The sequence below is a fragment of the Carcharhinus amblyrhynchos genome, unplaced genomic scaffold (assembly GCF_965287045.1).
Source record: "Carcharhinus amblyrhynchos unplaced genomic scaffold, sCarAmb.v2.hapA scaffold_39, whole genome shotgun sequence".
NCBI lineage: Eukaryota > Metazoa > Chordata > Chondrichthyes > Carcharhiniformes > Carcharhinidae > Carcharhinus > Carcharhinus amblyrhynchos.
The window spans coordinates 6,962,135-6,989,729 of NW_027649780.1; the positions used below are offsets into that span (position 1 = coordinate 6,962,135).

Genomic DNA, 27,595 nt, shown 5'->3' on the forward strand with positions numbered 1-27,595 from the left:
GTGCTACTGAGATACATATAACTGTAGTAGATGGTTTCTGCTCTTATTTCTACCTTTGGCTTTCAATTTCTGAACAATTCCAATGTCCTTCTCTGAATTGAGATAATGCTCTGTGCAATCAGGTCGCTATATGATATGTATCCTAGTTTTATTATTGGCCCTTCAGCCCCAGCTTTCACGCGACAACAAGAAATAAATTATTACAAACCATTTTTCCATTCAATGGTGGGGCCTTTACCCAGCATCCCAAGCGACGCGGAATGCCTTCCATCCAGGCTATCACCAGCGCGCAGGCGCAGTGGTGCCCGTGTTCTGAGCATGCGCAGAGGGAGGGCTCGGGACACGAGGTTGTTGTTTCTTGTCTCCGTGGCGGGTAAGGAAGCGGCGTGTCTGAGGGAGAGATGGGCGCAAAGAGAGGGCGGTAAGGTTTCATGAGCAGTTCGTGAACTTCAAACTCCTAACAGGAAGGTCCTGGGCCAGTCCGGGGTTTGTCCAGAGCCATTCTGCTTCTGCAGAAACAAGCATGGATAAACAGGCACTCGCTTTCCTGGGGCAGTGCGCATGCGCGTTGCTCCCTGTCAGCAGGAGGAGAGAATGTTGTGATTCTCATAGAATCCCCACAGCGCGGGAAGAGGCCATTCAGCCCATCGAGTCTGTCCCCACCACAACCCCAGCCAGGCCCCATCCCCTTAACCCCATGCATTTAGTTTAGCTAGTCCCCCTGACAAGAAGGAGCAGTTTAGCATGGCCAATTCACCTAACCTGTGGAAGGAAACAGGAGCATCTGGAGGAAACGCATGCAGGCAGGAAGAGAATGTGTAAACTCCACATTGACAGTAACCCGAGCTGGGAATCGAACCCATGTCCCTGGCACTCTGAGGCAGCAATGCCAACCACTGTGCCGCCCCCTCATTTAGAAGTTAGTGTTTTGCGCAGACCCACACGTAGTGGCAGATTCCTTTCCCTGATGGACATTAATGTACCGGTTGAGTTTTTACAAAAACTCAGCTGCTTTGATGGTGAATTTTTTGTTTGTGCCGTCCCCATAAATTACCAGATTCATTCAGCTCAATTTCACAACCTGCCTTTGTGTTTTTGTGGGTTATCTCTCACTCCCTTGTTTCTGTTTTAAATCAGTTTCACAGGTTTCAGGAGGACTTGCAGTCAGGAAATTCAAGCCATGCATCACATCCGGATCTGACAGTTGCCCAACTTATCACAACGTGAATATCATCGGATTTTGAACATGGAAGAAAAAAGCACCATTCACAGTGAGGAGAAACCATACATTTGTTCTGTGTGTGGACAAGGCTTCAACCAATCATCTGGCCTGTCAAAACACAAGCGCAGTCACACCAGGAAGAAACCGTGGAAATGTGAGGATTGTGGGAAGGGATTCACATCCCCATCTCACCTTGAAAAGCATTGTCGCTGTCACACTGGGGAGAAGCCATTCACCTGCTCTGACTGTGGGAAGGGCTTCACTCAGTCAACCAACTTGCTGAGACACCAGCGAGTTCACAGTGGGGAGAGGCCATTGGCCTCCTCTGAGTGTGCAATGAAACGCCAACGAGTTCACACCGGGGAGAAGCCATTCATCTGCTCCGAGTGTGGGAAAAGATTCACAAGGTCATCTAACCTGCTGATGCACCAGCGAGTTCACACTGAAGAGAGACCTTTTAAATGCTCAGACTGTGGGAAGTGCTATAAAAGTTCTGGGGAACTTCTGTCCCATCAACGTGTTCACACTAATGCGAGACCGTTCAGGTGCTCTGACTGTGGGAGTGGATTCAAGTCATCCTATGCCCTATCTAGACACCAGCGCACTCACACTGATGAGAGACCTTTCAAGTGCTCTCAGTGTGGCACTGCATTCAGGCAATTGAGTAACCTGTCTGAACACCAGTGCACTCACACTGGGGAGAGGCCATTCACTTGCTCTCAGTGTGGGAAGGGATTCGCTCATTCATGTACCCTGCAGAGACACCAACGAATTCACACTCACGAGAAACCTTGCATCTGCTCCAAGTGCGGAAGAGGATTCACTCAGCTATCAACTCTGCTGAAACACCAGCAAGTTCACACTACTGAGAGACCATTTAAATGCTCAGAATGTGAGAAGAGCTATAAAAGTTCTGGGGAACTGATGCGCCATCAACGTGTTCACACTGACGAGAGACCCTTTACGTGCTCTCACTGTGGGACAGGGTTCAAGACATCATCTGCCCTCACTTCACACCAGCGCACTCACACTGAGGAGAGACCGTTTAAATGCCCAGACTGTGGGAAATGCTATAAACGTTCAGGGGAACTGGTACGTCATCAACGTGTTCACACTGGGGAGAGACCTTTTAAATGCCCAGACTGTAGGAAACGTTTTAAAAGTTCCAGCAATCTGGTGTCCCATCAACGTGTTCACACTGGGGAGAGACCGTTCAGGTGCTCTGACTGTGGGACTAAGTTCAGACAATTATCTCATCTCACTGTGCACCGGCGCACTCACACTGGGGAGAGGCCATTCACCTGCTCTGTGTGTGGGAAGGCATTTGTTTCTTCATCCAACCTGCTGACACACCAGCGAGTTCACAAATGACTACAGTGATGGGATTTTGCCGTTATTTACATCCAGAAATGAAGCACGTTGATCAGGCTCTGTTTCTGCTGATGTTCATAAACTCCATCTCAGTTAGAGCTGAGATAACATTCTAGATAAATGTTAAATCAATCAGATTTATGTTTAGTACACAGTGTGTTGAATCTTTTTAATATCTCGAACATGGGTCAACTCCTATTGAAGGTCTCTCCCTCGCCCTTGTCTCCCCTATCATCATAGAACCCTACAGTGCAGAAAGAGGCTCTTCGGCCCATCGAGTCTGCATCGAACACAATCCCACCCAGATCTCACCCCTATATTCCTACATATTATACCCACTAATCTCTCTAACCTACGCATCCCTAGGCACTAAGGGGCAATTTCTTAGCATGGCCAATCAACCATCTTTGGACTGTGGGAAGAAACCAGAGTACCCGGAGGAAACCCACGCAGACACGAGGAGAATGTGCAAACTCCACACAGACAATGACCCGAGCCGGGAATTGGACCCTGGAGCTGTGAAACTGCAGTGCTGACCACTGTGCTACCGTGCTGCCCTCAATAACTCCAACAACAATCACCTCCAACAACAAGCGAGGAGTTCATGGAGCTTCTTTGTCGTTAAGTTTGAGACAATCTGATCAGCTATTTCTGCTGCTTCCCTCCCTTCCACTAGCCCACCAGGCCAAACTGTCTGTACCATGGACAATCCACCTGACCTACTGATTTTTGGACTGTGTGAAACAGGAGCACCCGAAAGAAACCAGTGCAGACACGGGAGAATGGACAATTTCTACAAAGACAGTCCCCTGAGGCTGGAATTGAACCCGGTCACTGGTGCTGTGAGGCAGCAGTGCTAACCACTGTACCACCACTGTGCTGCCCTACCTCATCTACTGACACCTCAGTGAGTTCATGTGTCTTCAGGAGCTGCATTCTGCAGTTATTGCTGCTGTTTATCACATTCAAGATAAATTGTGTGGGATATTCCTGAGGTGTCTAAGAACTGTATCCCAATCACTCTCTTCCATGGTTCAGAGCTCCCCAACATGGGCTGCGCTGTGGCATAGTGGTTAGCACTGCTGCCTCACAGTGCCAGGGACCCGGGTTCAATTCCCAGCTTGGGTCACTGTCTGTGCAGAGTTTGCACATTCTCCCTGTGTCTGTGTGGGTTTCCACTGGGTGCTCCGGTTTCCTCCAAAGATGTGAGGGTTGGGTGAATTGGCCATGCTAAATTGCCTCTTGGTGTCGGGGCACTAACTAAGGTAAATGCATGGGGTTATGGGGATAGGGCCTGGGTGGGATTGTGGTCAGTGCAGATTCAATGTACTGAATGGCCTCCTTCTGCACTGTAGGGTTCTATGACACAGAACAAAAGACTCCTTTACAACTGTGTTTAGAGTTGGGAAGAACAGTGGTGAATGCTGGCAATGTGCTGTTAAATCAAAGATTGGTTTAAATCTGGGATCTGATCCTGACTGAGAGTGAAACAGCAGGTTTAAATTTAAATGACTGGTCAACATTTTGTGAAGATTATTTTTAATTCATTGCTTGTGGCCTTTCCCTAACTGCCCTTGAACTGAGTGGCTTGTTTGCTCGGCCATTCTGGAGTCAACCACATCGTGTGGACCTGGAGTCACATGAAAGACTTACAGATGCTACCAGACCTGCTGAGATTTTCCAGCATCCTGTGGTCTTATTCTGGAGTCGTATAAATTCTTTCTCTAAAGGGCACTGATGAACATCGGTGAACCAAATGGGTTTTAACAGCAATGGTTTCATGGTCATTGCTAGGCCTTTAACGACAGATTTTTATTGAATTCGGATTTCACCATTTGCTGTGGTGTGAATGGAAGCTGGCTCCCCAGAGCATTACCCTCGGACTCTGGGTTACTAGTCCAGTGACAATACCACCACACCATCAGATTGAGAGGATTTGTGTGACAGTCCTGAGTCTACAACTTTCAGGCCGGTGTTAATATGTTTAAAATAAACTGTTTTAAAATAAATCAATTCAAGTCTACATTATATACTAGTTGAGGGAATTCACAGGAACTTGGAGACAACAGACATGAGGAGCTGCAGTGTGTTTGCAGGAATGCCCTGTTTTATTAATATAAATGTGTGTTCTGACACCAGGATAACTAAAAATACACAAACCTGGAACATCCCCTGACTCCAAACCCAACAGTTACTCTGGGATTACTCCTTCTGTTCAGTGAGTTCAGGGGAATGCTGACAGAGGGAATGGAGCAGGGAGTGAGGATCCCTGGGGTGATGTTCAGTGAGTTCAGGGAGATGCTATTAGAGGGAATGGAGTAGGGAAAGGAATGGAGAGAGAGGATCCTGGGATGATGTCGATAACCTTGAGGTGAATGGAGAAACAGTCAATCGGTGTGAGTTTGATGCTGCTGTGGAGAATGTGCAATGTCCTTTCGCTGATTCTGTAGCTGTGGAAATAGAGTTTCAGCCAAATGGGGCCTCTGTGAAATGACAGCAGACAAAAACGAGAGTCAGATTTCACTGACTCCACCAGCTTAAAGCTCTCCTGTTCCACTTTAAACTCTGCAACACTCTCACCTTTTCTCTCCCACAATATTCAGGCTTCAGTAACCTGAGCTGGTGGAAATATAATCGTTCCCTATTTGCTGACATTTTACCATCACTCCAGTTCTTCCAGCACAATCCCTGATCCCCACTTCCACTGCTGAAGAACACTAACAGACATCCCTCTCTCCGTGTTCGAGTCTTCAATGTTCATCTTTTCAGTTGGTAGGGTTTCAATTGAGATTCATAATACATCCCATTTCCATCTTCTCATGGTGTATGGGCCAGATCAGGTAAATTTTTCTTTAAACGATCTGTTTAACCCTTCTCCCCAAAGTCCAGCATCTACAAGGCACAACTCGTGTCCAATTGAATAAGCTCCAATTTTCTGAATTATTGCAGCTCCAACAACTCAGGAAGCTCAACACCATTCAAGACAAAGTAGCTTTATTGGCAATCCCTCAACAAACATATACTCACTCCAACACTGACTCACATGGCAGCTGTGTGTACCACCTTCAAGATGCACTGCAAGCCCTCACCAAGGCTTCTTTGACAGCATCTTGCAAACCCGCAACTTCGAACACCTCAGAGATGGGCAGCAAACGCATGGGAACATCATCACCTGCAAATTCCCCTCCAAGTCACTCACCATCTATACTCAGAGATTGATGACAATGTGAAATTCAGTGCCACAGGAACCAGCTGGACAACTCATTCTTATAGTTTAAAAAGAAAACGTGATGAGTACATGAGGGGAAGGAGATTAGAAAAATGAAAGGCTGAAATGAGGGAGGTGGAATGGGAGTTGTCTTGTGTGAAATATAAACATCAGCACGGACTAGTTAAACTGAACAGTCTCCTTCCAGACTGGATATTCTCTACAATTCATGTAATCTCTGATCAGCATTTTCCACCATTTGCACTGCACATGTTCAGAGTATAACCTGATGCTGAGAAATCACACTGAGCTCCTGTACTCATTAATGTCCACAGAAATTGTCATTTGTAAAATTATGAATTGTAACATTGTCATTGAAATCGATGAGCAGAAATTTTCATCAACCAGATCCACTCTCAAAAAGACATGGCTGAGAATCTTCTCCCAAACAACGCTCTCTCTCTCAGATCTTTTAAGCAAGAATCCATTTCCAGGATTTCAATCCCTCCTTTCACTATTCTACTGTATTAGATTACCACATGCATTCAAGCTTCCACACAATCTCTCTGGTATCCAGCCATGCCAGCAGAACACTACTGTTTCACAGGTGGTACAAAGTCCCCAAGCTTAGGATTATTTCAGGATCTGTCTTTTTGCCAGCCAACTTCACCAGGTGTGTTGTCTTTAACTAGAAACCTCTCTTTGCTCCTTTCTTTAACTTCAGGGAACAGTATTTTGTTCAGATTCCCTTTGACTTCAGTTTTCCTCAGACTTTTTTAATTCCCTGGTTTCTGGAACTATCTGCTCTTTAACTTCTGGGATTTTCTTTCTTGCCCTTGCTCCATTGTTCTGCCTAATGTTTCTGGCAGTTTCCTCTTCAGCTAACTCAAAAATTATTTCTAACCAGAAATGGCCACTGGTCGCCAAGTAACAACTTTGTCTTTCTTTACACTCGTGTTTTACACATTGTAAATTCTCCAAACACAATGCAGGCACAGTTTGGAATGAAACCAAAACCCTATACATGCAAACACCTTTATTTAACATTATGAAAGTTTTAACCCTTTTGTACACAGAAACACTGAATTAAACTCGCTTAAATCTATACCGTACTACTAATATCCAACAAATATAGATTACTAAATCTACTTCTCGATAGGGAGAAACTAAGGAAGGATGAGTTAAGGTTGGGCAAATTTTTAGTCACAGTTTGACCCAGTGGAAGGAAGGCAGCTGATCAGGTTGTCTCAATCTTAGTGACAAATGAGCTCCATGAGCTCCTCAGACTTCTTGTTGAGGTGAGGATGGAGGAGAGAGGGAGAACCCTTCAAAAGGAACTAAATCAGAAAATGCTGGAATGCTATGTTCTGTCTGTAAAGCGCACAAGAAACAATACTTTTCACTGTATCCCAATACAAGTGACAATAATAACTCAAACAAAAAAATCAGATCAAAATCAGATACTGCAGATTCTGGAAATTGAACTGCAAAACTGAGTGAATCTCTTCCCAAACTCAGAGCAGGTGAACGCCTCTCCCCAGTGTGAACTCGCTGGTGTACAGTCAGTCGAAATGATTTCCTGAACCCAGTCTCACAGTAAAAGCAGCTGAATGGTGTCTCAGTGTGAACATGTTGATGAGATAATAGTTTTCCATAGCTTTTATAGCAGTTCTCACAGTCTGGGCATTTAAAAGGTCCCTCCCCAGTGTGAAGCAGGGGTGCTTGGAGAGTAGATTATTGAGTGAATCCCTTCCAATACGGTCCTGAACCAGAACCCCTAAATTATGTTAGGAAGCCAGATTAGATCCAAAAAAATTTTTCTATTTTGGCATAAATGTGAGGATAGGATGCTTCACTCCAGGAATAATTCCAATGACAAATTAGGGATCTTTCATGGTAAAACAAACTTTATTTAATAACAGCTTAAATATAATTCCAAAAAATGAAGGAGCTTAACTAATAACAATTGAACAGTATTTAAAAGTGAAAGGAAACTACTTTAATTTCTAACTTAGCACAATTTCAGTTCTAATATGCAACATTCCTCACATTTAGATCCCACTTAAATTACAGTTAAAAACCATAAATATACTTGCTATAATGAGCTTTCAGAGAGAAGACAAGTCTTAGAGTTTAGAAGGCTGAGGAAGGATCTTATAGAGACGTATAAGGTAATGAAGGGGATAGATAGGGTAGAGGTAGAGAGATTCTTCCCGCTGAGAAAGAATAGCAGGACTAGAGGGCACAGCCTCAAGATAAGCAGGGGTGAGGGGGGGTGCAGTTTAGATCAGAGTTGAGGAGGAACTTCTTCACTCAAAGGGTGGTGAGTCTCTGGAATTCTCTGCACGTTGAAGTGGTGGAGGCTACCTCGCTTAAGTCACGGGAAGATAGGTTTCTGATAAACAGGGGAATTAAGGGTTATGGGGAGAAAGCAGGAAAGTGGAACTGATCCTGTTCAGATCAGCCATGATCTTATTGAATGGCGGGGCAGGCTCGAAGGGCTAGATGGCCTACTCCTGCTCCTATTTCTTATGTTCTTAGAGCAGCTTGGCGAAACCCTCTATCTTCAAACAGTCCCCAGAGTACTTCCAGCTCTGACAGGTAACGGAAACTCTCCACACAATCATTTTCATGGTTTCTCCCTAGTTTGAAATTCAATCACAATAATTAGTTGTGAATTCGTTGGTGTGTCAGAAGATTCGATGAGGTAACGTATCCCTTCCCACACTGCAAGCAGGTGAATGGCCTCTCTCCAGTGTGAACCCGCTGATGTATTGCTAGTTTAGACGACTGATTGAATCCCTTCTCGCACACAGAACAGATGAATGGCCTATCCTCTGTGTGGATTCGCTGGTGTATTGCTAAGTTGGATGAATGATTGAATCTTTTCCCACACACAGAGCAGATGAACGGTTTCTCCCCAGTGTGAACTCGCTGGTGTGTCAGCAGAGTTGATGACCGACTGAATCCTTTCCCACACACAGAGCAGGTGAATGGCCTCTCCCCAGTGTGAATTTGCTGGTGTGTGAACAAGGTGGCTGACTGAGCAAATCTCTTCCCACATACAGAGCAGGTGAATGGCCTCTCCCCAGTGTGAACTCGCTGGTGTTTCAACAAAGTAGATGAGTCAGCAAATCCCTTCCCACACTGGGAGCAAGTGAATGGCCTCTCCTGAGTGTGAGCTCGCTGGTGTATCAGCAGAGTGGATGAATGAGAAAATCCCTTCCCACATTCAGAGCAGGTGAACGGTTTCTCCCCAGTGTGAACTCGCTGGTGTATTGCTAGATTGGATGACTGATTGAATCCCTTCCCACATTGGGAGCAGGTGAACGGTCTCTCCTCAGCATGAGTCCTCTGATGTATATTTAAGCTGGATAACTGAGTGAATCCCTTCCCACACTGGGAGCAGGTGAATGGCCTCTCACCAGTGTGACTGCGTCGATGAGTTTCCAGCAGAGATGGGTAATTGAATTGCTTCCCACAATCCTCACACTTCCATGCCATCTCCCTGTTGTGACTGTAATTATGTTCCTAAAGGCCAGATGATTAGTTGAAGTCTTGTCCACAAACAGAACACGTGTACAGTTTCTCTCCACTGTGAATGGTGCTTTTTTCTTCCAATTTCAAAATACAATAATATTCAGGTTACAATAAATGGCCGACTCATCAGATTCTGATATCATGTTTTGTTTCAGTTTCTCGACTGCAGATTTTCTTCTTGTAAACCCCTGGGAAATTGATTTAAAACAGAAAAAAATTGAGTGAGAAAGAACCCACAAAAACACAAAGGTGGGTTGTGAAATTGAACTGAATAAATCTGGTAATTTGTGGAGTTGTTGTGAGGAAAGGGTAACCAAGAAAGCTGCTGGATTGTCATACAAACCCAACTGGTTCACTGATGTCTCTCAGGGAATGAAACCTGCCACACGGTCTGGGTCCGCACAAGACTTTGGGAGGAGACAGAGAGACGTAGGAGTAGCCAGGGGTGAAGGCAAGGGATTTTATACATCTACAACTTGACAAGAACTTTGACAGAATCTCACAAACCCTCAACTCCATTAGAAGGACCAAGACAGCAAGTGAATATAAACAGCATCACCTCTGAGTTCCTCCAACCACACACCATTCTGACTTATCTGACATCCAGTACTAAAAGAACAGAAATTTCTTTCATATAAATACTGGGAAGACTCAGTTATCAAGCTTAAATATACATTGTCTTCAGTCCACCCTCCAAACTCCACTCCGTCACCAGCAATTCTATCCCTCTTCCTGGTAACATATCTGACCTGAACCAGGCTGTTCACAGCCCTGGTGAAATATTTCACCCCAAGATGAGCTTCCAGCCATACATCATCATCATCAAGACGCCTATTTCCACCTCAGTAAGCTCGCCCGATTCCACCCCAGTCTCAGTTCATCTGGAACTCTCATCCATTCCATTGTGATGTGAAACTCGGGGGAATGGGATTGTCTGAATTGCTCCAAAGAGGGTTGGCATGGATTTGAGTTGCCAGATGGATTCCTCCTATGTTGTAATGTCTCCATCAGTGGAAATAGGTAACGTTGACACAGTGCCTTTTCAAGACAAGAAACAGGGAATCATAAATAACATAGCACGTACATATAACTACATTAAACATATCTCTGTCCCAGGCGAATTTACAGTTCATTTAAACAGCCTTCTCCTGGGAAAACTCCCCCTTTAATTGTGAACGTTGGTTAGGTTATCTTGTTACCCAGATAAATAAAGGCGACAACCTGAGGGAGCTAAAAGATGTCAATATCTTTGAGAGAGAGAAAGATACCTGGGCCAAGTCCTGTTCCTAATTCCGATGTTCGTCTATAATCATTCCAGAGCCTGCAGCCTCCCTGAATTAACTTCCTTTTCCTCCAGTTGCTGCAAATCCCCAATTTCCCCCAGAATGAGAAAAGAAATGGAAAGGGGAAGACATTGATTTCCTCCCAGATTTTGCACAGAGGAGGAAGTTTCAATCTGAAAATCATCGACAAACTTCCGCATTGAGACATCACAATGGAGGCCTGCCTATATCAGCCAATAGAAATCAAACTGCTCCGCGATGACGTCCTCGGGGTTCCATTGTGCAGGCCTTGCGCGCTGACCCTGGAGCCCCGCCCCCACCCATTGTTCCCCTCCCCCTCCCATTGTTCCCCTCCCTCTGCCCCTCCTCGAGCCAAGGTTTCCAGACAAGCGGCTGGCGGCTCCGGCCAGAGCGAGAAGCCGCTCGGTGATCTCCCCCTCCCCCCTCCGGCTGCTCCAAAAAGACATCGAGAGCGACCGCTGGCGGCAGCCGCACTGCGCCTGCTCCGGACAGCTCGGCTCAGCAGCGCTCTCTGCGCCTGCGTGCTGGGCTGCCAGCTGAGAGAGTGGGGGAGGGGACTTTGCAAAGTGTCTTCCCATCATTTTCTCCCAAGTCCCGCAGTTTGATTTGAAACAGCACAGCTTCTGTTTTTAGCTTCACACACAGACTCAAACATCCTCCTCCGGCCAACATCTGGGAATAAAACATTTATTTCTCCTCCGGAAAATATAGAGAGTTGTGGAATTTTGTAACTGGAATTAGAGCCAGAGGTGGAGTAATCCAGGGTAATGATTTTGGGGATAAAGCAAAATCCTGCAAATGCTGGAATTTTGAATGAAACAGACCTGATGAGCTTATCCAGTATTTTCTGTTTTTATTATAATGATTTTGGGACCTGGGATTGAACCCCACCACGTTTCAATAAAAATATTGTCATTGAAAACAGGCTTTAATGGAACAATTAATTCCAAACACAATCTCTTGCAGTTAGTGTGGCACAGCACGGTGAATCAGGTTTTGAAACAGTCAGATTGTATATGTTTTCTGGTTTGGACAACCACATTTAAATCTGGGACTCAGATGAGGATATGAATTGGTGTTTGGTGGTAAGACCTAAATCTGTGTATTATGCCAGGAAGCCTTAAATCCAGAGAGAATATTTCAGAACCAGTGTTCAAAATAAATGGCTGCGGATGGTGAATTCACCCTCAACACAAAGAAAATTACAACACAGGAACAGGCCCTTCAAGACTGCACCAACCATGCTGCCCAACTAAACTAAAACCCCCTCTGGGGACTATATCCCTCCATTCCCATCCTATTATGTATTTGTCAAGTCACTCCTTAAAAGTCACTATTGTATCTGCTTCCACTAACTCTCCTGGCAGCGAGTTCCAGGCACCCACCACCCTCTGTGTAAAAAAAACTTCCCTCATACATCTTTAAATCTTGCCCCTCACACCATAAACCTATGCCCCCTAGTAACTGACTCTTTCATCCGGGAAAAACCTTCTGACTATCCACTCTGTCCATGCTTCTCATAATTTTATAGACTTCTCTCAGATCATCCCTCAACCTCAGTGGTTCCAGTGAGAATAAACCAAGTTTCTCCAGCCTCTCCTCAATCATAGAATCATAGAACCCTACAGTGCAGAAAGAGGCGCTTCGGCTCATTGAGTCTGCACCAAACACAATCTCACCCAGGCCCTACCCCCAAATCCCTACATATTATACCCACTAATCCCTCTAACCGCCGCTACCCAGGACACGAAGGGGCAATTTCTTAGCATGGCCAATCAACCTAATCCGCACATCTTTGGACTGTGGGAGGAAACTGGAGTACCCAGAGGAAACCCACACAGACACGAGGAGAATGTCTGTGTGGAGTTTGCACAGTTACCCGAGCCAGGAATCGAACCCAGGACCCTGGAGCTGTGAAGCAGCAGAGCTAACCACTGTGCTACCATGCCGCCCCTCATAGCTAATGCCCTCCATGCCAGGCAACACCCTGGGTAAATCTTTTCTGTACCTTCTCCAAAGCCTCCACATGCTTCTGGTAATGTGGCGACCAGAGTTGAACACTATATTCCAAATGCAGCCTAAGGTTCTATAAAACTGCAACATGATTTGCCAAAAGGCCCGTGAAAATTCTGTCATGGGAGGAACTACTGGAAGAAAAATCACCCTGTACATGGGAGAGACAGAAACTATGAGAATCATCTCCCCCAATCACAGATACTGTCTTTCCTGATGTTGCTAAATCTGCAGAGGCAGATGTCAAATTGGAGGAACAGCTTTCCAACTATCTTGAGAAAGGAAGTTCAGTGACTCAGCAGCCCATCTGTGATGTGTGGAGGAGTTGTGTCTTCCTGCTACAGAACTAGTTTCAGAGCAGTGTGAGCCTCAAAAGGAGCGATCCAACCATTGGCAGAGCTTTCCCCATTCTGCTGAACAAGTCTTGATTATTTTTATATATCTCAGGAGGTGGGATATACAGCTCAGGAAGTTGAATAACCAGATATTGAGAACATACCAATCACTTGGGTCATCACATTAGAAATCGAGGTACATTCATCCAGGTTCATATTCTAAACTGCTATTATTTACAGTTTAGTGCTAACAGGCAACACACACAAGCCCTGGTCAGAGTTGATCTCAGCTGCTGTAGTGAGGTTATTGGTGGGTTATTAATGCAAATCCATATACAATGAAGATCAGAATTGGGAGAGTTTTTTCCTGCTCCACTGTCTGAACCAATAAACATCTGCCCTGATTCAGTTGCCTTGTGTCAAACAGTTAGAATTGTCATTTGGAAAGAGTGTACGGGAGTATTTTTAAAATAAATTCACAAAAAATATTATTTACAGATTCCAATTTAAAAGATTTAATATATACACAGTCTTCGTATTTGTGCTATCCTAACCAAAGACGTAAACTAACACAAAAGGTAATGTTACTATGTGACTACATCACTAATAAAGGGGTTACTGAGAATGGAAAACGATCCCCTGGAAACCAAAAAATAGCCCTTAAAAATCAAAGAGTAGCTTTCCAGAAAATCTCAATACAAGCATTGAAAATAAATACTTTGTGCCCTGCAGATGGATCTTTCAGAGAATGAATTGTAGATTTTGCCCCAGAGATCAAATTAGAATCGAAGCAAAATTTGCCACAGGTAGTAGTAGAGGCAGGTACAATTTTATCTTTTAAAAAGCATTTAGACAGTTACATGGGTATGATGGGTATAGAGGAATATGGGTCAAATGTAGGCAATTGGAATTAGCTTAGGGGGTTAAAAAAAAGAGGCATGGACAAGTTGGACTGAAGGGCCTGTTTCCATGCTGTAAACCTCTATGACTCTGAAAGTTCTTAATGTTATTCTAAACAGGCTCCTGTTGAGAGTTCTTCAGTTAAGAGGAAAGATCACAGGTGTTACTTTTAAAAAGTGACATTGCAGCCCCGGAAATCAGTGACACTTCCAGAATATTAAATTCCAGCTAGTTACAAGGTTTGCTAACGTCAGCAGACATAAAATATCGGCAGACTATCAATACTGAACAGCAGCAAAAACAGCAGAATCCAACCCCTGCAGTCATTTGTGAACTTGCTGATGTTTCAGAAGCCATTGTGACTGAGTGAATCCCTTCCCACACACAGAGCAGTTAAATAGCCTCTTACTGTGAGTGCGTTGGTGAGCCAGCAGGTTGAAAGACTTTGCAAATCCCTTCCCACACATGGAGCAAGTGAATGGCCTCTCCCCTGTGTGAACTCGCTGGTGAGCAGAGAGGTTGGATGACCGATTGAATCCCTTCCCACACACGGAGCATGTGAATGGTCTCTCTGCAGTGTGAGTGCGTCGGTGTGCAGTGAGGTTGGACGACTGCCTGAAATTCTTTCCACAGTCAGTGCAGCTGAATGGCTTCTCTTCAGTGTGAATTTTCTGGTGTCTCAGCAGGGTGGGTAAAGCTGTGAATCCCTTCCCACATACAAAGCAAGTAAATGGTCTCTCCCCAGTGTGAATTCTCTGGTGTGCAATGAGGGAGGATGCCTGTCTGAAACTCTTTCCACAGTCAGTGCAGCTGAATGGTTTGTCCTCAATGTGAACTCGCTGGTGTGACAGTAAGTGGGATGACCCAGTGAATCCCTTCCCACAGTCGGAGCAGGTGAACGGCCTCTCCCCAGAATGAACTCGCTGGTGTGACAGCAGGTGGAATGATTGAGTGAATCCCTTCCCACACACGGAGCAGATGAATGGTCTCTCCCCGGTGTGAGTGCGTTGGTGAACAGTGAGTGCTGAAGAATGCCTGAACCTCGTCCCACAGGAGGTGCAGGTGAATGGCTTTTCCTCAGTGTGAATTCTCTGGTGAGACCAAAGGCCAGATGATTGAATGAATCCCTCCCCACAGACAGAGCAGGTGAACGGTCTCTCCCCAGTGTGACTGCGCCGATGATTTTCCAACAGGGAAGGGTAACTGAATCTTTTCCCACAGTCCCCACATTTCCACGGATTCTTCATGGTGTGGTGTCCTTATGACTCTCGAGGTTAAACGATCAGTTGAAGCCTCATTCACACACAGAACACGTATACAGTTTTTCCTTGCTGTGAATGGTGTGATGTTTTTTAAGGCTGTGTAACTGGATAAAGCTCTTTCCACAGTCAATTCACTGAAACACTCTCACTCGGGTGTGTGTGTATCTTGGTGCTTTTCTAGTCACACTAATGTTTGAAATCTTCTCCTCCAGGCTGAAGACAAACATTTCTCCTTTCACGTTCAAAGTCTTAGGATATTCAAGTCCTAATGAATCGAGACTCTGTCTGATTTTGATGTGATGTTTCCTCACCTCACCTGTAAAAGGAATTTACAAAATTAATCACTGTCAGTCCAGGACAGAAATTTTGAATAGGCAATTCTAATTCCCTGGAACATTTCTTCCTCACTTATTCCCAAATCAATAAATCCCCATCCCAAACACTCTCCCTCCTCCCTGGGCTGAAATCCAAACCCATCTCATCATCTCCAGGATTTCTTTCCTCCACTCCCAGTTTTCTCCCTCCCTCTCCTCTGTCTGGGATCAGTTCTCCACCTTCTGTCTGCAGACTGACAATAAAACCAATGGGTCTTATTGGGGGTGTTGGGGCCTCCAGCGGGTATTTGTGAATCCTCCCCGCTCACCTCCCAGGGTTTCCTTCCTTCCCAGAGATCAGAGTCCTCATTGATTTGAGGCCAAAGTGTAACCTCTTATTTATTGTCCCCTTCCCCCATCCTCTGATGTGAACCATCCTCCAGTGACTGAGCCAGGATGGGGCCGTTAACCTGGGCCTGTTCCCGGGAGGGAGAAGCCGCGCAGCTGCAAACCAGGGAGCTGACAATGATTCTGAAGGGTTTGCGGATCCACAAAGTGTTTCCAGACCCTCCCAGCCACCGCCTAACGCTGACTCCGCTTCTCCGGGACAAACAAGCGCCAAGGACAGCAATGACACTGCGCATGATCCACATCACAATGCCCAGGGACTGATTGACGGCAGCTCGGGGCCAATAGGAAGAGGGGGCGGGGCTGGAGGACCGAACGAGATTGACTGATCCTCCAACCAATCGGAGTGAAAGAGAGGCGCAAATGAGGCGTCCCCATCCAACGCACGGGAAGAGGTTCGCATGCGCAGTAAGCAACGGCGTTTGCAGCACGCGCAGTGTGGGTGACAGCAATCGGAGAGAACTTCCTCTGTATCATCAGCAGCCGGTGAGGATGGGGAAACATAGCGACAGCAATGAAACTGGCGGATGGACGTAGAAGGTTTCTAAATATCTGGTAACGGCCTCAAATCTCGAAAATGAGCTCGTAGTTCTGTGTTTGCAGCTTCCGGTCTTTTTCCTGAGACGAGGGACAGGTTAAAGGCCACCATCTTGATTCAGCGGAGAGGAGAGCGCATGCGCAGTGTCTTGGTGACACAACGGCGAGTGGGCGGAGCTTCACGTTTCTGCGCCCTTCCAGGCCCTAGTGCCCGGGCCTAAATAAGAACATAAGAAATAGGAGCAGGAGTAGGCCATCTAGCCCTTCGAGCCTGCCCCGCCATTCAATAAGATCATGGCTGATCTGTTGTAGCTCAGTTCCACTTTCCCGCCCTCTCCCCATAACCCTTAATCCCCTCTCTTATCAAGAACCCATCAACCCGCTTCTTAAAAATATTTAGCGAGGCAGCCTCCACCACTTCAACGGGCAGAGAATTCCAGAGATTCACCACCCTTTGAGTGAAGAAGTTCCTCCTCAACTCCGTTCTAAACCGCCTCCCCTTTATCTTGAGGCTGTGCCCCCTAGTCCTACTGTCTTTTTTGAGCGGGAAGAGTCTCTCCACCTCTATCCTATCCATCCCATTCATCATCTTATACGTCTCAATGAGATCTCCCCTCATTCTTCTAAACTCTAACGAGTACAAAATCTGAGCATGTATCTTACAGTCTAAAACTTGGCCATGTTCGTGAAGAATGATTGAAGACAAATCGCTCGACACCCAGATCTGTTCCAATCATCAAATAGTCTGACCATGCAAACTGTACCCTGAACTTAGAAAATCTCGCATTCTTATTCATTTATTGCAGCCCATCCTGGCTGGTTATAAACCAATCACAATATGAATCAATTAGAGACATATCCAATCAAGCTAACAATCAGGCATCATGTGGCTGTGTGATCAGCTCATGGACAGCTTTGGACCATCTCATCATGTGGACCAGACACCTTATAACAAGACTTTGTGCCAAAACAATGAACCACTAGACTCAGGACTTTCTGATCTCCACCACATCCCAGCCTATTCTGTTAGCAGTTGATTACTCAGAGCAGCTGCCTACATGCTGATAAGAGGGGCCCTGCTAAGCAGCTTTAATAGCCCATGATTGCAGAAATTGAGCAGTCACAGGAATGTGGTCAAGATAGTGTCCCATAATGCTTCACATTCAATCTGCGGTCCTTCAATGATAACAGAATATGTGGCTGTATGTAGCTGCTTCAGCCATGCTCAACCCCAACACTGTCTTCTTAAAGTGCTACAATGCCCAGAGTACACTCACAGTGCTGTTAGGGAAGGATTTCCAGCCACACATTCCAGACTTCCACAAGACTGTAGGTAGTTCCAGATTGATATATTCCACTCAACCACACCCAAGGTGAGTTATTTCAATTCCTTTATTGTCCAGGACAATATGTTCACAATATCTTTAAAACAAATTCAACATTCCCATCTGATTTCAGGTATTAACATATTCTGTTAGTTTGTTCTTTATTGTCAATGTCAGGCTGGGGTTGTTCCCCTTGGAGCAAAGGAGGTTGAGGGGAGATTTAATTGAGGTGGACAAGATTCTGACAGGTTTAAATAAGGTGGACAAAGAAAATCTGTTCCTATTAGCTGATTGGATAACGATGAGAGGGACACGGATTGAAGGTTTCGGGTCAGAAGTGCGGTGGCGGTGGCGGGTGGCGGGGGGCGGGGGGCGGGGGGCAGGGTGGTGGTGGTGGGCATGCGAGGGAGAATATTTTGATGCAGCGAACGGTAATGACCCGGAACTCACTGCCTATGAGGGTGGAGGAAATGGAGACACTGAACAATTATAAAGGGAATTGGATGGACATTTGGGGGGTTTCAAACAGAAATGCTGACTAAATCTCTCTGACCTTCCTAACACCAGACATAAGAACATAAGAACATAAGAAATAGGAGCAGGAGTAGGCCATCTGGCCCTTCGAGCCTGCCCCGCCATTCAATAAGATCATGGCTGATCTGTCGTGGCTCAGTTCCACTTTCCCGCCCTCTCCCCATAACCCTCAATCCCCTCTCTTATCAAAAACCCATCAACCCGCTTCTTAAAAATATTTAGCGAGGCAGCCTCCACCACTTCAACGGGCAGAGAATTCCAGAGATTCACCACCCTTTGAGTGAAGAAGTTCCTCCTCAACTCCGTTCTGAACCGCCCCCCCTTTATCTTGAGGCTGTGCCCCCGAGTCCTACTGTCTTTTTTGAGCGGGAAGAGTCTTTCCACCTCTATCCTATCCATCCCATTCATCATCTTATACGTCTCAATGAGATCTCCCCTCATTCTTCTAAACTCTAACGAGTACAAGCCTAGTTTATTCAGCCTCTCCTCATAGCTCAACCCCCTCAACTCCGGTATCAGCCTAGTAAACCTCCTCTGCACTCCCTCCAAGGCCAAAATATCCTTGCGCAGGTGCGGCGCCCAAAACTGCACACAGTACTCCAGCTGCGGCCTCACCAATGCCCTATACAGCTGCAGCAAGACCTCCCTACTTTTATATTCAATCCCCCTCGCTATGAAGGCCAGCATCCCATTCGCCTTCCTGACCACCTGCTGCACCTGCAGGCTGGGTTTTTGCGACTCATGCACAAGGACCCCGAGGTCCCTCTGCACCGTCGCCTGCTGCAGGATCACTCTTGTGATCCTTGTGAAATTTGAAACCAGGTATTCGCAACAAAGCTCAGAGCATCAGCCCATTGGAGGCAAAGTTGTGGATCAGCCTGTCCAGCAGAAAGGAACCCTCCCCATTGAGCAGCTGTGAGAATGAACAAAATCCAAATGTAATTTTGAGCTGAAACAGTAACAGCAGAATCCAACCCTCATGTAATCACTCATGAACTTGTTGGTGTTTCAGCAGCAAGAATGAAACTCTGAATCCCTTCCCACACTGAGGGCAGGTAAACGGCCTCTCCCCAGTGTGAACTCGCTGGTGTCTCCACCAACTGGATGACCGAGCAAATCCCTTCCCACACTGAGTGCAGGTGAATGGTCTCTCCCCAGTGTGAATTCGCTGGTGTGTCTGCAGGTCGGATAACTGACTGAATCCCTTCCCACACTGAGAGCAGGTGAATGGCCTCTCCCCAGTGTGAACTCGCTGGTGCCTCTGCAGGTTGGATGACTCAGTAAATCCCTCTCCACACACAGAGCAGATGAATGGCTTCTCCCCAGTGTGACCTCGCTGGTGTCTCCGAAGGTTGGATGACTGAGTGAATCCCTCCCCACACACACAGCAGGTGAATGGTCTCTCCCCAGTGTGAATGCGCTGGTGTGTCTGCAGAGTAGATAACCGAGTGAATCCCTTCCCACACTGAGAGCAGGTGAATGGTCTCTCCCCAGTGTGAATTTGCCGGTGTCTCTGCAGGCTGGATGACAGAGTGAATCCCTTCCCACACTGAGAGCAAATGAATGGCTTCTCCCCAGTGTGGCTGCGTCGATGAGCATCCAGCAGAGATGGGGATCTGTACCTCTTCCCACAGTCTGCACATTTCCATGGATTCTCCATGGTGCAGGTATCCTTGCCTCTGCCTTGTTTGGACAATCAGTTAAAGCCTCGTCCACACACACACAACATGAGTACAGTCTCTTCCGCTGTGAATGGTGTAATATTTATTCGGGCTGTGTAACTTGTTAAAGCTGTTTGGTCAGTGCACTGGAACACTCTCACTCGAGTGTGGCACTGTGTTGGTGCTTTTCCAGTCACACTGACATTTGAAATCTATTCAAATCGACAGATCAGACAATAATTTTTCCTTCTAGATTCAAAGACCAATGATATTCAGATCCCAAGGAATATGACTCTGTTGGATCCGGATGTGACAGTTGAGATTTTTGCCTGTGATTCCTCTTTCAATATCCTGCAAAACAAGTCTGCAAAAGTCATCTGTGTCAGTACAGGATAGAAATTCAGAACAGATAATTCTAGTTTCTATGGAACATTCTTTCCATTCTCAACACTCTCAACACTCTCCCTCCATTCTCAGTCTGCTGTATCTAATATTCACCCTCCCAATTCTACTGAAGGTGCTCATTGAGACTTATTGTCAGATCCATGCTCACTGCTTCCTGTCCTGGACACAGAGACCGTAACAAATAGGAGCTGCAGTCGGCCATTTAGCCCATTGAGCCTTTTAAATCATTCAATGAAATCATTGGCTCATCTACCTCAGCATCGTCCTCCCCACACTAAACCCATATCCCTTGATATCTTCAATATCTAGAAATGAGTCAATCTCTCCCCTGAAAATACTTGATGACTGAGATTCCACTGTCCTCAGCAGTTGAGAATTCCAAAGCTTCACCACATCCTTGAGTGATGAAATTCCCCCCATGTGTTAGCTTTTGCTCCATCTTCTGTCTGTTCCCAATAACCATTGACACCCTTGTCAATCAAAAATCAGTCCAACTCATCCTGGACTATATTCAAAGATCCTCAGCCTCCACGGGTCCCTGTGGAAGACAAATCCAAAAGACTTACAGCCCTCTGAGGGAAGAGATGTCTGGAAATATATAACATAGCTACAGTTCCATATTACAAGTCTATGGATTTTATTTAAAAATTAAACTGGATGGACACTTGAAGGAAATAAACTTTCAGGAGAACAGGGATATAGAGGGGGAATGGGACGAGGATGTTATGCAGAGAGTCAGCATGGACTCGAGTTACCAATTTGGTTCCTTCTGTGCTGTAATGACTCGATAACTGGAAATGTATAAGATAGCTACAGCATTATAATACAATGCAAGAAATAATAAATGCACTTCATAACAGAAACATAAATAATATATCTAATCTGTACCATATAACAACACTGGACATATCTCAGTCCAATATTAATTTACTGTCCCCTTAAATGTCAGCCAACTCCTGGGGAAAATGCCCTTTAACTGTGAACATTCGGAAAAAGGCAATCCTTCTAGCCAGACAAATAAATTTGTCAAGCTAAGGGAGCAAAGGATGTTTCCCAGGCTGATTCAGGAAATGGCGGAATCGATGTATGAGGAGAGATTGACTAAGTTAGGATTATTTTTGCTGGAGTTCAGATGAATGAGGGGGGGTCTCAAAGAGACTTATAAAATTCTAACAGGTTTAGACAGAATAGATACAGGGAGGGTGGTGCTGGGGGTGGGGTTGGGGTTGGGGGGGAGCAAGGAAAAAAGGGTCTCAGTCTGAGGAATCAGGGTAGACCATTTAAGACAGAGGTGAGGAGACATTTCTTCACCCAAAGAGTGGTGAGCCTATGGAATTCATGGTCACAGGAAGTAGTTGATCCAAAACATTGAACTTATTCAAAAGCGGCTAGATATAGCACTTGGGACGAATGGGATCAAAGGTTATGCATCAAAAGCAGGAATCAGGTATGAGTTGGATAATCAGGAATGATTATAGTGAATGGCAGAGCAGGCTCAAAGGGCCAAATGGCTTCCTCCTGCTCCTATCTTCTTTGTTTCAATGTCAATGTCTTTAAGAGAGAGAGAGACCTGGGCCAATCTTTCCTGAGTTTGCATCCTCCCTGGATTCACTTCCTTTCATTTCAGTTGTTGCAAGTCTCCAATTTTCCTCAGAATGAGAAAAGAAAGTGTTTTACTCACAGATGCCGGAGACAGGAGGAAGTTTGAATCTGCCTGAAGCGCAATCTTCATTCACAAAAAGCCCGAGCTCTGCTGGAGGACCAGACTCCTTCCGGTCCTCCGATTCTTCTCATTGGCCATAGCTGGTGAAGGGCCGTGACTCAAAAGTGCGCGTGTGCGGATTTTGTGTCCTTGCGCATGTGCGGGTGTGGGGCGGAGCCCGGGACGAAGCCGGCGCCCTAACCATTGTCTGTCCGGGTCTTCCAGCCTTTCCCATTGGACAGCAGCTCAGGGCGGCTGGAGGGCAAAGTCCCGCCCACCCCTACGTGGGGCTCCGCCCCTGTGTGTCTGTCTGTGGGGGATTGACCAATGGGAACTCTGTTGTACCGGAAGGACTCTTTCCAACTTCCGCATTCAGACCATAGGGATGAAAGAGTTGGTTCAGTTGCTCATCGTTGCCCAGCAAAGATGCTGCTCTCTGTGTGAATGAAGATTGAGCTTCAGACAGACTCAAACTTTCTTCTGTCTCCACCATCTGTGAGTGAAACACTTTCTTTTCTCCCCCTTCCCATTTCTTTTCTCATTCTGGGGGAAGTCGTTGACATGCAGCAACTGATCATGAAAAATAAAAGCAGGAGTGACCACCAGGCCCTTCAAGCCTGTCCTGCCATTCAATCCGATCATAGCTACTCTGTCCCAGCTTCAACCCTTTTACTGTGCCATTTCCCCATAGCCCTCTATTCCCGATCTATCAAATATTTATCTACCTCTATTTAATATTTATAATGATCCAGCCTCCATCACCCTTTGGGGCAGAGAATTCCAGAGATTCACCATCCTCTGCGAGAAGACGTTTCTGTACACCTCAGTTTTAAATGACTGACCCTTACCTTGTTTGAGACTCTCCCAGTCATGAAAACATCTTACCAGCTACCAAATCAAGCCCCCTCAGGATCTTATATATTTCAACATAGTCACCCCTTTGTCTTCAAAACTTCAAGGAACACAGACCTAGACAATTTGCTTTCTTTTGATAGGACAACCCTCCTATCCCAGGAATTAATCTAGTGAATCTCCTTTGGACTACCTCCAACGTTACTATATCCTTGTTTAGGTATTCAAGGTGAGGCCTCAACAACACACTGTACAGTTAAAACAAAACATCCCTGTTTTCAAACTCCAACTCTTTGCAATAAAAGCCAAAATGCCATTTTCCTTCTTACCTACTGCGGGACCTACCTGCTAGCTTTTTATGATTCATGCACAAGAACACCAAGATCCCTCTATACTTCACTTACCTGCAGCCTCTCTCCATTTAGATAAACTCCCTGTAGATTCCTCCTACTTCACACTTCCCCATGTTAAACTCCATTTGCCATGTTTTGAAGACAAAGGGGGTGACTTTATTGAAACATATAAGATCTTGACGGGGCTCGACAGGGTAGATGGTGAGATATTTTCACGAGTGGGAGAGTCTCAAACAAGATGTAGGGTCAGTCATTCAAACCTGAGGTGTGCAGAAACTTCTTCTCGCAGAGAGTGGTGAATCTCTGGAATTCTCTGCTCCAAAAGGTGGTGAAGGCTGGATCATTATAAGTATCTATCTATAATCTATTGCAAAATCAAAATATCCTCATCACATGTCCTTCCACCTATCTTCATATCAATTGGAAATCTTACATTCTGTTGCTTTCTCCAGGCCATTGAATAATGAACAATTACAGGCCAAGAACTGATCCCCGTGGTACTCCACTAGTTACATTTTTCCACTCTGAAAAGGACCCATTTATTCCAACTCTGTTTTCTATGTGATGGCCAGTTAGTCACATTGGCGGATTTCCAATCTTCTGACACCCTCCCGGAATCTAATGAAAAATTTCAACAAAATTCTCCGCTTTCCCTTCAGCAACATCCATTAAAAAGCTAGCGTGCAGTTCATTGGATCCTGGTGACTTGTCTGCCTTAGCCACTGAAGGGAAAGGAAGTGAGTCCAGTCTGAACATTCCACACATTGTCAGTCCAGTCACGTAGACATATATCCGTCTGGCAGCCTGCATGGAGATTTTCAGCTCTCTGTGTCCAGGACAGGAAGCAGTGAGCATGGATCTGTCAATCAGCACCTTCAGGAGAATTGGGAGGGTGAATATTAGATACAACAGAGTGAGAATGGAGGGAGAGTGTGTGGGATGGAGATTTACAGCTTTTGGGGAATGAGAGAGAAGAGAATGTTCCATAGAAACTTGAACTGTGTGTTCTGAATTTCTATTCTGTACTGACACTGATGACTTGTAAATTCCTTTTACAGAATATTAGAAGGTGAGGATTACAGACAGAAATCTCAAACCAAATGTCACACCAACATCTGACAGAGTCACTCAATTCATTGGGACCTGAATATCACTGACCTATGAATCCAGAAGGAGAAATCTTCCTCTGTTCTGTCTGTTTCAGATGATTTGAAACATCAGTGTGACTGGAAAAGCACCAAGACACACACACACCTGAGTGAGAGTGTTCCAGTGCACTGAGTGTGGGAAGAGCTTTAACCAGTTGCGCAGCCTGAAAATGGGAAGAGACTGTACCCGTGTTCTGTGTGAGATTTAACTGATTAACTAGAGAATCACAAGGACACCCGCACCATGGAGAAACCGTGGAAATGTGGGGACTGTGGGAAAGGATACATGTGCCCATCTCGGCTGGAAATACATCGACGCAGTCACACTGGGGAGAGACCATTCAGCTGCTGTGTGTGTGGAAAGGGATTCATTCAGTCATCCGAACTGCGGACACACAAACTAGTTCACACTGGGGAGAGGCCATTCATCTGCTCTGTGTGTGGGAAGGGATTCAGTCAGTTATCCAGTCTGCAGACACACCAGCGAGTTCACACTGGAGAGAAGCCGTTCACCTGCTGCGTGTGTGGGAAGGGATTCAGTCAGTTATCTAGCCAGCAGAGACACCAGCGAGTTCACACTGGGGAGAGGCCATTCACTTGCTCCAAGTGTGGGAAGGGATTCAGTCAGTTATCCACCCTGCAGACACACCAACGTGTTCACACTGGGGAAAGGCCATTCGTCTGCACTGTATGTGGGAATGGATTCACTCAATTATCCAACCTGCAGACACACCAACGAGTTCACACTGGAGAGAGGCCGTTCACCTGCTCGCAGTGTGAGAAGGCATTCACTGACCTATCCTCCCTGCAGAAACACCAACGAGTTCACACAGGAGAGAGGCCGTTCACCTGCCCTCTGTGAGAAAGGATTCACTAACTCATCCAGCCTGCAGACACACCAACAAGGTCACACTGGGGAGAAACCATTCACCTGCACTCAGTGTGGGAAGGGATTCAGAGTTTCATCCCAGCTGCTGAGACACCAGCGAGTTCACAAGTGATTCCAGTGGTTGGATTCTGCTGTTACTGTTTCTGCTCTCAATTACACCCAGGACTGCATTTGTTCATTCTCACAATGGCTCAATGTGGAGGAGCAAGGGTTTCTTTCTGATGGACTGGCCAGTCTCACCACTTTGCCTCCAGTGGCTGGTCTAAGAAGTTAAGTGATATTTAGTCAGCCTTTCTATTTGAAACCCTCCCCAAATGCCCATCTAATTTTCTTTGTAATTATTTATTGTCTCCACTTCCTCCTCCCTTATAGGCAACAAATTCTAGATCATTACTATTCATTGCATCAAAATATTCTTCCTCACATTCCTCTCCCTGCATTTCTGACCCAAAACTTTAAATCTGTGTCCCCTCTCGTCCTTGTCCCATCAGCGAATGGGAACAGCTTTTCTTTGTCCACCTTATCTAAACCTGTCAGAATCTTGTCCACCTCTATCAAATCTCCCCTCAACCTCCTTTGCTCCAAGGAGAACAATGTTGACATTGACGATAAAGAACAAACTAACAGAATGTGTTAACACCTAAAATCAAATGGGAATGTTTAATTTCTGTTTTAAAGATACTGTGAATATATTGTCCTGGACAATAAAGGTATTGGAATAACTGCCCTTGGGTGTGGTTGAAAGGAATAAATTCAGTTTGATATCCAGCTATATTCTCGGGAAAATCCGGAATATGTCCATGGGATGAACTGTTTGATCGTTTTCTCTTCAAGATATTTACCTGCTTGTCCATGAACTTTGTTTTAAAGAAATCCACATTTGAAAGCCTGACCACTACATGAAATATCAGCACCATAACAGGGAGATAAGAAACACAGACACTCATTTTGATCTTTTCATCAGCACACCTGAGAGTTAAGAATTTGTGACATGATTTTGAGATAAAGGAGTGAGTGTGCAGATGTGATTTGTTACATGTGAAAAAAGCAAGCCTAAATTCATGGTGAGATGGAGTGAAGAGCGGGTCCCAAACACACACAGCTACTTGAGACACAGCAGGAGATGAAATGGTTAATGTGGCCAGGGGATTGAGACAACATTGTGACACCATCAAGGCATTGACACACGTTCCAGAGAGAAACTGAGTTCAAAACAATCAGGATCCAATTAAACACACTGCACATGGACACAAAATGAGGAAAAATTAAAGTAAAATGGATAATATTATAGATTGGGACAATTAGTGGCTTGGGAGAAATAATACTGACTAAGAGCTGTCCACGAGTTGGATAGGGGTAAAGAGAAAGCTGGAGAATCTTTTACATCCATACTTTATCTGTTGCTTGAAACATCTGTCCTTATGTACAAGTAACCTAGAACTCACAGCGCTCCTTCAGGAGAAGACAAGATCGAGTAGATGTTACCCCAACTGGAACTTGAACTGGAAAATAACAGAGTGAAATTGAGTGAGGGGTCAGAGAGAGAGTTCTCCTCCCCCTCACGATGTGGACTGTAAGAATCCTGGGGGACCCTGGACTTCAGGTTTTCTTGCTAATTAGTGAACATTAAATTAAATTTTATGACAGGCTGTGCATTGATTTTGAATTTGATTGTTACACTTCTCCTGTTTTTATTCCTGTTGTGATTACACTCTGGGTAAGGATGGTTGACAGGTGTTAGGATGGGAAATTGTGGTTTGGGTCTTCATTGACCAAATATTTTATTGATCCGAAAGGTGTAAAAGGACAAAAACATCATCAGAAATCTGGCAGAGCTGAGAACAGACCATTTGCTGTGTGGAAACAGGGAGATAAACAGGTCCCAGAGGACAGAGAAAACAAGAGTGCCTTGAATCCTGGGTGTGAAGGCCACCATGTTTTCACTGCTTGGCATGGGGATGCTGACTCCCTGTACCAGGGACGGAGCGTGGGGAGACAATTGTTTGAGAGTTTGACGTGGCTTGGTTGGGTACAGATGATTCAATGACAGGTTTTGTAATTGGGTAATTCAAATGTTAGCTCGGCAGTGATTGGGTTAATTCAGCCTCCATAGACTTTGTGATGTAAAAAAGTATAAGAAGGGATTCCCTGAGCACAGAGATTTGTTGAGGTTTTACATTTTGCATTGATTGGTGCCATGGTATCTGGGGCAGAGCAGGGAGCATTTCCATGGAGATGCTTCTTCTACCCAGAGTGTAATGGTAATGCTGCTGCACTTTGATACTACTGCTCAGACATTAGCCTGTGTCAGC

At 45.5% G+C, this 27,595-nt stretch overlaps 3 protein-coding genes across 6 annotated transcripts in view; 1 reads left to right on the top strand and 2 right to left on the bottom strand.

The window, feature by feature from the left end:
* The window catches only part of LOC145363729 (uncharacterized), a 356,716-nt gene that overhangs the window by 10,396 nt on the left and 318,725 nt on the right, over window positions 1-27,595 (bottom strand). The window lies entirely within an intron of this gene.
* On the top strand, window positions 337-25,761 carry LOC145363578 (uncharacterized). The gene is given in 6 exon segments (XM_080218761.1): window positions 337-373; window positions 1,138-2,581; window positions 22,143-22,341; window positions 23,906-23,983; window positions 24,616-25,249; window positions 25,251-25,761. Coding segments are annotated over 5 exon segments (2,391 nt in total). The 5' UTR covers window positions 337-373; window positions 1,138-1,246; the 3' UTR covers window positions 25,396-25,761.
* Window positions 8,180-20,381, bottom strand: LOC145363711 (uncharacterized). Of its 3 annotated transcripts, none has more exons than XM_080218941.1 (3): window positions 19,404-20,381; window positions 14,377-15,048; window positions 8,180-9,219 (listed from the first exon to the last, which is right to left on the bottom strand). In XM_080218941.1, the coding sequence occupies exons 1-3, from the start codon at window positions 19,931-19,933 to the stop codon at window positions 8,469-8,471; spliced, it is 1,953 nt and encodes a 650-aa protein (XP_080075067.1). In that variant the 5' UTR covers window positions 19,934-20,381; the 3' UTR covers window positions 8,180-8,468. The 3 variants fall into 3 exon arrangements, with proteins under 3 accessions (XP_080075067.1, XP_080075068.1, XP_080075066.1); XM_080218942.1 differs by having other exon boundaries at window positions 8,180-9,287; window positions 14,613-14,917; window positions 19,375-20,381; XM_080218940.1 differs by lacking the exons at window positions 14,377-15,048; window positions 19,404-20,381 and adding an exon at window positions 10,610-10,780 and having other exon boundaries at window positions 8,180-9,529.

What these genes read in the sequence shown, in the direction of transcription:
- LOC145363711 (XM_080218941.1), bottom strand. Translation starts at nt 19,933, where the DNA reads ATGGAGAATCCATGGAAATGTGCAGACTGTGGGAAGAGGTACAGATCC. An exon ending in AGACCATTCACCTGCACTCA is followed by an intron (nt 15,049 to 19,403) that starts GTGTGGGAAGGG and finishes CACTGGGGAGAG; the next exon opens with ACCGTTCACCTGCTCTGTCT. An exon ending in CGAGTTCACACAGGGGAGAG is followed by an intron (nt 9,220 to 14,376) that starts GCCATTCACTTG and finishes CACTGGTGAGAG; the next exon opens with GCCATTCACCTGCTCCCAGT.